Source organism: Trachurus trachurus, assembly GCF_905171665.1.
Source record: "Trachurus trachurus genome assembly, chromosome: 10".
Classification (NCBI taxonomy): Eukaryota; Metazoa; Chordata; class Actinopteri; order Carangiformes; family Carangidae; genus Trachurus; species Trachurus trachurus.
Window position 1 is genome coordinate 9,112,403 of NC_139894.1, and position 11,071 is coordinate 9,123,473.

The 11,071-nt window shown below is 41.5% G+C and overlaps 1 protein-coding gene across 1 annotated transcript; it reads left to right on the forward strand.

Annotated features, from left to right (window-relative positions):
• Positions 1–4,635: 4,635 nt before the first annotated feature.
• On the forward strand, positions 4,636–6,158 carry lbx2 (ladybird homeobox 2; the record flags this gene model as incomplete). Its single annotated transcript, XM_083980632.1, has 2 exons — positions 4,636–4,975; positions 5,686–6,158. The coding sequence occupies 2 exons, from the start codon at positions 4,636–4,638 to the stop codon at positions 6,156–6,158; spliced, it is 813 nt and encodes a 270-aa protein (XP_083836758.1).
• Between the last annotated feature and the right edge of the window lie 4,913 nt (positions 6,159–11,071).

The following is an 11,071-nucleotide window of genomic DNA, read 5'->3' on the forward strand; positions in this document are numbered from 1 at the left end:
CATACTCAGAGAGGAGGCCCATGCAGGTTAAATTGGGATCAGTCGTGCTCGTGCTGTTCATCAACACACACAAACACACGTATATACACACACACGCGCACACACACACCTTGATCAGTGGCAGTGTGTGTGTTTTACAGTGGAAACAGGCCGGTTCAGAGTGGAAACCAACACACCCACAGCGCCCTGCAGCAGCAGCAGCAGCAGCAGCAGCAGCAGCCTCCTCTCCTCCTGTATCATGTTCTACTGAGAGGCGTTTACAGCTGTTTTGTTTCATAATACAGGACGACACGCTGCGCGCGGAGAGCTGCCACTTCACAAAACACAGCACGCACGAGCCCAAATGATATTTAGTAAATCTTTTATTTTGAAGGGACAAAAAAAACACCCCATCGTATTATAACTAAAACATCCGTAAACGAACCAGAGAGGCTCAAAATATCTATATTTAACATCGACCTTGTCTTTATTATTTTGTTATATTTATGTTATTTTTTATATCACAAATAAAATGTTATTTCTGCTGTATACATCCTGCTTATTAATATTCTCCCTCGGTCTTTAGTGACGTAATGGTGACCTTAGAGGAGGTTCTATCATAATTTAATGTTATATATTTATGAAACTGTGGTGGAATATTTGAATTTAAATTATATTTAACCCTCTATGGTACGCACTATGATGCCAGTGGGGGAAAAAATGTTTGGAGTGTTTTTATGTCTCAAAATAGACTAAATAAACATAATCTAAAGACATTTTTAAAAATTATTTATTTTTGGAAGTTTTTGGGGTTTGTTGCTTGTAGGCAACATTGTACCATTACGGTTCGTCATATACTGTATTAGAAACACCAGTCTCTGTAGACTTTCACCTTCACTGGCCTCATCCTCATCCCAATTCTCATTCTCATCTTCCTCATCATCATCATAATAGCCTGATGTTTACTTTACTGCATTCAAAATAAAATTTATTATGAATAAAAAACTAAATTATGATGAATTATATGTTTTTGAACATTATATTTACACCTAAACACACACTACCATAGTCTCATAATGCAATATTGATTCCATAATGGTCCACTGTTGCCTCAAGGCAACACTGCAATTTTCTATAATGGTACGTTGTTGCTTTCGGGAAACAGGTACATTTTAACAAGTTTCCATTATTTAACAAGTAAATAAATTGCATGGAACTATTAAAAATTAAACTTTACTAATCTATTAGTGTAAATATATTTTTTTTCCAGATGAAAAAGGGCCAGGAAGTTATGTTTTCAGACCGTTTTAGTGGAGCAAATGGCAAACCTGTTTCCTTTGAAACAGTCTGCAAAAAAGGGTTTCAGTATGGCTTCTTGAAAGTCATGTGTTAAATTAAAGCATTGTTATTGGTTCTCTAAGGTCTCCTCTCTTTTTTAAAGTATTACAGCATTAAATGGGATGAATTGTGGAGATGTGACAAGCCAAAAAGTGGTATGTTGCCTGAGGGCAACATGGTACCATAGAGGGTTAACGATGCTTTTATTTTATGTTATATTGACGTGGAGCTTTAACTGTTTTTACTCCATAAACCAAACGAAATCGAAAAAAAAAGGTTTAAAACAAGCTTTATGTTTTGTTTTTTTTCTTTAGCAGCAGCAGTAACGCGTTACATCTCTGTAACTAATTACAGCCTCAGGATTAAAATTGCAGTTGTTGCATTATTCGAGGTTTCCTTGTCTGTGACTGAAACTCTGTGATTTTTTTTTTCTCTGTGAATTAATTTGTTGATTAATGACAGAAAGTCTGACCTTTACCAGGTGGGCCGGTTATTTATCTATTTATTTATTTCCATCGATTCCGGCCTCGTTCCTGATTATTGACGGAGAAGCAGTGGGGTTTAAATGTGAGAGAGTGAAGCTGGAGAAAACGCGTCTGATCCTCTAAAAGAAAAATAAAACTATAAAAAAAGAGAGAGGGAGAGAGGGATCTTCTCTTCTGTCATCGTGCAGCTTGGTGGTGACTTTAGGAGCTCAGATCTCGGTGCTGATTGGAGGTAAAAGCGAAGCGAATCCTCCAATTAAATCCCTCAAGAGCTGATGATTGATGATGTCAGCTGCTCTGCTTCTAATTATCGTTTGAATTAAGAAGAAAAGAAAAGGAAAATCAAAACACTCTCGGACCAGCTCCAGTTCAGCCCAGTGGGCCGCTGCTGACCCGCAGGCTTCAACTACACATTGAGGGTTAATAATCTACAGCAGCGCGCGCGCCGCGGTGGTGGTGGAGGAGGAGGAGGTTTGTAGGAGTCAGTGCAGTTGATCAAATCTATAAAATCTATAAAATTCCCAGAGACATTAAAAGCAGCATAAGTATTTCCTCTTTCATAACTATATTTATTCCTGAACTATTACTGTAAAATAACATTTTTATTTTTTTGTTTTTACTTTTTTCCTAAAATAAATATCTGCAAAAATGAGAAGTTAATAATAATAGAAAAATCACAATATGCTCTAGTGTGCACTTGGCTTTTGAATGTAAAAGCCTGGAGCCGTCAGAGTGAATGAGGATCAGTGTGATATTAATAACTCAGCTCAGCTCAGACCGGGTCCTCGGCTACCTGCTCCGTGGTTCTGTCCCAAACCCCCCAAACCCAATCTACTCCCACAAACTCCTGCTCGTTATGGAGAAATATATATTCAAAGCAGCCACAGAGGTTGGACCTCCAAGGCAGCTAATAGAATTTCCTGCTGTTTTATAACTCTGTCCCTAAACCAATGTCACCATATGCTCCTGTTGGCACAAGAAGCGGCTCCGCAGTGGCTTCCTGGGCGGCAGCAGGCAGCAGCACCTCTCCATCCAAATGGCTCAGAATAATCTCATTGTTGTTGTTTAAAAAAAAAAGAAAAGAAAATGCTGTTTTTTTTTTCTTCTCCCACCACTGTTTGTTTTATTCAACCTCTGGCAGCAGCAGCAGCTGGCGCGTGGATTGTAATTCAGATGCTGGAATATCTCAGACAGCACGAGGAGTTTCTTTTTACGCACATAAATGTCTGGTGATATATTTTTAATCCAGACATTTAACACCGTGGTTTTTTCCGTTCAACAAAATATTTCACACCTTCCTTTTTTTTTTTTTAATTTCTAATAGATCCAAACTGCATATTTCGTTCCTGTCTAATCTCTGACTGTGAGGTGTTAAAACGAAATAAAGAGCCCGAGTGGCGACAGCAGCCAAACGTGTTAAATCTCACAAGTCTTAAATTAAAACAAGTTGTTTCCTCTAAACAAAACGTACCTGCTGCTCTGCTCCGCGTCCAGCTCGTCCCCGTGCTCTCTCTCTCTCTTTCTCCCTCCCTCCCTCTCTCTCTCTCTTTCTCTCTCTCAGTAAAATTCACACTCAGTCTCTGAGCCGCAGCTCGGCGTCACCTTTGTTAAGACGCCTGTTTCACGCTCCCGCATTAAATTACACCGTAACTCGTGGGCTTCACCTGCAGGGACAGGGTCACACTGACACACACAGGGGAAGAGGAGAGAAGGACGCACTGGAACAAAACTCAACAAATAAATTCAATTCTGCAAATTTCTGCATTCAAAATCTGGAAAAAAATATATTGCTTTAGTTTCATAAATCAACTTTCCAATCTTTCCTCTACACCTATGATAAAGTTGTATATAATTAGCCTGAATAAACGTGTGTATATGGTCATAAATCACCACCTGTCGTGTGTTTAATTGTAAGAAAATATGTTAAATAATCTTCAGACTCAGCTCCGTAAATGTCTAAATGTGTCTGTTTTTAAGTGTTAAAACACTGTGTCTAATGCGCACAACATTACGCACAACGCTGGATGCGTAATTACGCACCAAAAAATGGGGGGGGGGGGATCACGGCTAGAGAGGAGAGAGACCATTGTTGGCCCTGGTGCTCTGCCTCACAACTTTCCCATAATGCAAAGATGCTGGTGGCAGTATTTTAATGGCCATCAACTCTCCCTTTCTAGAAGCAGAGGAGACCAGCAGAGGGAAACAGATGCATAAACAGTTCAGGAGGCATCTCTCTCTCTCTCTCTCTCTCTCTCTCTCTCTCTCTCTCTCTCTCTCTCTCTTTCTTTTTTTCTCTCTTTCTCCTCGGGCAGCAACAGACTCCTCCTATTCCTCACGTCCAATTAGTTATTATGGTCCGGCCCTTTAAGACGCAGCAGCGGGTCAGCAAGTAGTGTAGTGTTTCTCTAATTGAACTTCGCCCAATCAACAATAACTCGTTAGCAGTCGCTTTCTGTTTCTTGCTGCTTGAGACGGGCTTTTTTCTCCCCTTGCAGGGATTCACCCCCCTCCAGTCTGTTACTTCCTAAAGATCTACATGGAGCTTGGCAGGGGAACTGCGAGTCTCTGAGGGGAATACAGTCCGGCTTGCCTTTTGCAACAACGCCCGAAGCATGGTTATTTTGGAGGAAAGCTCTCAGGCGAACTAAAGTTGCGACATTCGGGCTTTAAAGTGTCCAAATCTAAGAGGAGAGGACTCCGAGACACGCCGAGCACCGGAGGAGACAGCGTGGACCATTTACACGAGCATTTGAATGAAATAATCAACTTTTTTTTCCACCTTTTTTTTTTTTCTTTACTTGTGGGAAGCAGCGATCGATTCTTCGGGACTGCGATGACCTCCAGTAAAGACATGAAGGCAGGTTCTGTGTTGCAGTCCGGCGGCGGCGGCGGCGGCGAGGAGAGGAGACGGGCTCCCCTGGACCAGCTGCCGCCGCCGGCCAACTCCAACAAGCCTTTAACGCCGTTCAGCATTGAGGATATCCTAAACAAACCGTCCGTGAAGAAGACGGTGGCCAGTACTATCTGTCCGCCGAGAGCGCTGGAGAAAGTCACGGGCTCTAACTCGGCGAGGAACGGGATCACCACTCCCTCCTCGCCGCTGTGCGCGCTGGAGGAGTTGGCCAGCAAAACGTTTAAGGGTCTGGAAGTCAGCGTTATCCAGGCAGCGGAAGGTAAACACTGACATTCTGTGTGTTTTGGTTTTTTTAAAGGTTCATCAGACAGAGTGACTTTAAAAACAAGAGTGAGAGTGAGCAGAGCAGAGGCAGCTGGGTTTGTTGTGACTTTTAGGGTGGACATGGAGGGACAGCTCTGTGGGAATGTGGACCAGATACTAAACCAAAATACAAATGTGATATTTACGCATTAAAACGTTCATGCAAATGATCTATAAAGCTCCACATGTGGCTGATAACACCGGCTACTCCAGCAGCCTTACATGCTGTCAAAAGTCAATCAGCCATTATGGCCAAGTAAGTGCCTGCAGTGCCGTGCTCAGTATAAACACACACGTGGAGTCTGATCTGCTGCATAATAATCAACTTAACTATCAAAATATTTGAGTTTAATTCAACTCTGGTTCATAATAATAAGCCTGGGAATGTGTCAGGGGGGTGAATTATTATTATTATTAAGCTCAGCTGGATCCAACAGGAGCTTCTGCTGCTGCTGCTGCTGCTGGTCTTCAAGGTTCCTGTTTAAATCAAGTGAATTAAATAGCTATAATGTTTAGAGAAGTGAGCCGAGGACAGGCCCGCTGTGTTCTGCACTGCCCTCTGTTGCTGCTCTGCTGCTGAGGGGGCAGAGAGAAGAAGTAGAAGTGGCCCCCTTTCCGCCTAAGCCTTTGCCTTGTTTCATGTGTTTTGTTTCCTATTCTTCCAAGGTCGCGAGCATGTAAACGCCTTCGGCCAGAGGCAGACGTCCAAGAAGAGGAGAAAGTCGCGGACGGCCTTCACGAACCACCAGATCTACGAGCTGGAGAAGCGGTTCCTGTACCAGAAGTACCTCTCCCCGGCCGACAGAGACCAGATCGCGCAGCAGCTGGGTCTCTCCAACGCGCAGGTCATCACCTGGTTCCAGAACCGCAGGGCCAAGCTCAAGCGGGACCTGGAGGAGATGAAAGCGGACGTGGAGTCGCTCAAGAAAATCACGCCACAGACCCTGCAGAAGCTCGTCACCATGGAGAACATTGACGAGGGCGCGGGGCCCGAGGCCAGGTCGCCCAGTGTCTCCCCGACCTCGCACGAAGGAGGAGGAGGAGGACACCGGGCCTTCCCACAGTCCCCCTCCTCATCCAGAGACCAAACCACGGATGAGTTCTCGGAGGACGACGAGGAGATCGAGGTGGACGATTGACAGTCAGTCAGGGAGGGGAGGGGGTGTGATTTTCATAAGAATGACACAAGAATATAAAAAAAAAGAAAAAACAAGGGGGCATTTTTTTCTTCCCAAACTTTTTTGCACGGATATTGACAAAAAGGAGAATATACACATATATAAACATTTCAGGAACGTTTTTTTTTCTCCTCATCCTCTTTTTTTTCTCTCTCTTTCATTTTAATTTATTAATCGGACTTGTGAAGCCTTCCAGCTCCGTCACTGCGCTCCTTCCTCTCAGACAGACCCACCTGACTGTTGTGGTACAGGGGAGACTTGAACATCAATGTAAACATTTTTAATATCTCACCTTCTTTTATTTTGGAGGGTGTGTGTGTGGAAAGTTGTGCAATGATTCTTCTTCTTATTATTATTATTATTATTTCTGTTTGCAATTTATTCTCTTTGCCAAATATTTAAATTACCCCCCTCCCTCCTCATCCACCCTTTTGTTTTTTTCTTCCATGCACATGTCCATCCCACCTCAAGATGTAATACTATTTTTTTTTTTTTTTTTTTTGGTCCTGAGCGAGTCGTGTTTGTCTCTGCAGGGCCTGCATACTGTGCGCGGCGCGAGGGACGCCGCGTCCCTTGCAAACTTCTCCACGCGCTGAGTTTCTGTATATAGATCAAACAAACGAACAAACAAACATCCTATGGGATAATTTTATTGTAACATTCTATTTAATCAGCATCTATGTAAATAAAGGTTATATGATATTTCAAGATTTGTGATTTATGTCTATAAATTAGAAATTATAAAAGAAAAAGATGGCGCCTCATGTATAAATATTAGGATTATTTATAATGGAGTATTATAAGAGGTGTATAGGAATGCAGAGCCACATTAGGATTATTATAAGGAGATAATAACTTATAGATTTGTCCTTGGAGATTCAGGAAATACTTAAAATCTTAACTCAACCTGCTCTGCCTGGTTAAGAAGAAAAAAAAAGCTTTTGAATAATTGACCTGCAGCTTTCAGGCGTGAAGTGCCATGACTTCAATTAGCAGCCGTCCACCGCCTTTATTCCCATTCAGCTCTCCGGGCTTTGAATAGCAGAGCTCTAAAACATCTTGTCACAAGAAGGTCCCGGTCTGGCTGCGGTGTTAAGAGAAGCTGCCTCCCGCCCCCTGCGCCCTGCGCCGCCATATGTTTCCCTGCTCCTTTTCTATGCATCGTCTTTTTTAACACAACTAGTCGACATGATTGATTAGGTTAACCCGCCTTTGCCTTAACATAAAACAGCTTCCACTGAGCACCGTGGGCAATAATGGCACGCATCTGCCACTCCTGACTCCTGACTACTCGGGTTTGTTTGGAAAGAGAGAGAGAGAGAGAGAGAAAGAAAGAGAGAGCGAGAGAGATCTGCCATGAATAGCAAATGGGTTCGTGTGAGGAGCCTAATGAATAAACCTCAATGGGAGGCAGTGGAAATGCGACGTGCTGCTGCTGTTGGTTGACCATTTGCAACAGTTTTGTAACGGGATCAAGAGCTTGGTGTGTGTGGTATGTGTGTGTGTCTGTCTGTGTGTGTGTGTGTGTGTGTGTGTGTGTGTGTGTGTGTGTGTGTGTGTGTGTGTGTGTGTGTGTGTGTGTGTGTGTGTGTGTAAGCAAATGTGTGTGTGAGGGGAGGACTGTGTTGTAATTATTTAGGGATAAAATGTTAGACTATTTATCCCCCCAAATCTCTATATCTCCATAGTGTTTAATTGATCCACTTTTGTGAAGTGTAAAATCTACAGCCTGAGCTCATTTTATTCTGTTTCTGTACGTGGACACACAGACTTTTATTCTCTTGGATATTTATTATTTTAAATAACTCATTCATAAACTGAAGCTGCTGTGAGTACTTATAGATAATATTTTAAATTTTAATTATTCCCACATTTTCAGTTTCTAGAAATTAAAATGTATTTTTAAAAATACACCTCAATACTAGCATATAGATAACAATGATAATAATAATAATGGTATTATATAAATAAGTATAATAATATTTAGATGGCGGATGGGACCTTTTTGAAATAATTGTCTTGACACGTGTTGCTCTAAAGTAATAAAACACAATGGAAACAGATGAATGACGTTATCATTGAAATTAATAATAGTAATAGTAATAATAATATTAATAAAGTCGAAATATAAATCTGAAATGTGCGCGAGCTCCGGATCTCGTTAGGCCTGTTCTGGTTCTTGTTGGTCTTTTGTTCCGGGGCCACAGAGTCGCAGCAGACTGACGCTCACAATAGAAGTAATCGGCCGGAATCACGAGGGTTGAAAAGTCAAACAGCCTTTTTATTACGGAGCCTCCGCGAAGTGGCAGCGGGAACAACAACAACACAGAGGATGGAGCTTTAAATAAAAGTCAGTGGACAGACGGCTTAAAGGAAAAAAAGAAGAAAAAGATTAAACTGTTACCACGTCTTTAGAACAACAGGATCAATCACTTTATAACTAACATACTAACATAGAGGTTTTTATAATCATTTGCTTCTTTTAGCTTCTGTTATTTTCTGTTATTTTGAATTTTTAAATTGGAGTATATTATATGGTATATCGATCAATTAACTTTACTTTGAAAATTCGATGTATAAGTGAGATAATTTTTATATTTTCCATTATGAAATTTCTTGATCAATAATAGCAATATTAGATTAAATAACTAAAAGCTCAGCGAAATCACAGCTGCTTCTGTCTGAATCCACATTCAGATTCATGTTTTCATTATTTATTATAGTGAGATAAATTAAATCCCAGAGGTTTTGAAATAGACTAAAAATAATATAACAACTCAACAACCTTCATTCTGGCCTAAAGGTCACAGCTTTGGGTGGTTTTTATGTCATCATTTTCAAAATAAAAGTGCCCTGGAGGGACATGCTCAGGCTTTTATAAAGGTGACTGGGGAATAAGCATGCATCTGTGTGTGTGTGTGTGTGTGTGTGTGTGTGTGTGTGTGTGTTGCTGCCTCTGTGAGGGAGGTTATTTTATTCTTCATTTTAAAAGCAGTGGCCACAGGAGTCTAATTTAAAAACAGCCAACGTTTCATATTAACTTCTATAAAATATTACTCGGGTTATTATAGAACAGGCTTTTAATTTGCCAACAAACACCTTCCTTTTTGTTTAAAGCATCTCAACCTCACTGGTTTTATTGCACTAAAATGTCAAATTGTATAGTGACTTTAATGAAGGCGAGGAATCTGAAGTCTAAAAAAAACATCTTAACCTTTGACCTTTAAAAATCCACATCAACACTCAACATGGAGGTTTGTTTTCATTTAGCAGTCCATAAGATGTTTCCTAAATCACATTGATGAAGCAGATTTATTGTGTTATTATTAATGCGTGTTGCTACGGGGAACAGGCAGCTGGGCTCAGTGCTGCTGTGGCCTCTGCAGCTCAGTCCACTTAGAGAGAGGCAGAGACAGAATAAGATACAGCGCTTGTGTACATTATCAGCCGCTGTCAGGTTATCAGAGTCTTTCCTTACACTCTGGACAAGATCACACACATCAAAAGCTTCAGCCTCCATGTGTCCCTGAAATGTCTGAGGAGCAGCAAGTCTGCCACCTAGTGTCCAGGAGGAGGAAGGAAGGAAGGGAAGGAAGGAAAGAAGGCAGGAAGGACTGTCTTTGTGTGATCAGTGCTATAAAACAAGAGCCTGGTACAGTCGAACAGTGGCCTGTGAAATCCTGCAGAGATAAAGAGGTGGTCATAAGATGTTAGTTTTTTTTTTTTTTTTTACAAAAAGAAAAGTCTCAAATCCAGTTTCTCTTGCAAAGCTTCTAAAACGTGCAATAAACTATCAGCTCAGTTAGTGTGTCACATAAACATGTAGGAGACGAGGAGGAATGCCAGTTGGCTTAAGCTGCTTTTTTCATTTTGCAATGGCAACTATGCTGCTTACAGGGCCGCGACTACTCAAGTGATTTTACACACGGAGCTCTGTTTACACATCATAGGGCAGCAGGACTTACACTTACACACACACACACAGAGCAGGAGAGCAGTTGTATGTTGTCTTTCTTGTCTTGTCTTGGCTCTGGAGGAGGGATCTTTCGAAAGTCGAGAGAAAACTCTTCTTCTTGACCATGCAGGGCTGATCTCCAACTGGGCTCGCAGTGCCATAAATCTGTGACAGAAAGCCCGGCCTTACACAACTGGGAGCACCGAGTTTGAAAGATGTGGGCATTTAATCTGGCAGCCAACGGGTCTGAGGAGAGATGCTGCCGAGCTTTTCTAGCATTTTTTTTGGAGCTCGGGCTCAAACGAAGGCAAAAGGCCGGAGTTTAAAAAACAAAATCCATCTCTTGCCAGTTTCTGAACTTCACACAAACACACCAGCAATCAAAAGTCATGTCATTTGACCTCCTGCTAGTGTTTTAATTAATCTAAAAATAACCACAGAAGGCCTTTGAGAGGAGCTTTTACTACCTACTGTCCATAGACTATGTAGGTCAAGACAGATCAAGTGATACACAAGTGCCTATAAAAAGTGGAGACAGCTATTGATAGACCCTGCTGTGGTCAAACTGTGTTGTCACCTATGGAAAGTATTCAACCGACCACCACTGAGGTTTGTTTCCATTATTTTACTACACTGAATAAAAGTCCATTAAAGAGCGTTTTTGACAGAAATAGGCCTCTGTAATATCAGAGTCAGCGATAAAACACAAAATACTGACACACAAACCTCACAGAGGAAAGTAGTGCCTGTATCTTTGCAGTCTTTGCTTTGACGTACAGTCTTTTTTAAATCACAGAAGTTACTGCACACATATAGCCTCACACCAGATCTGTGATGCGTTCACTGAAAACTAGAATTCAAGAGACTGAATATATAAGATCACATATAAAAAAGTGAAGGAGAAGGATGTGGCTCAGCT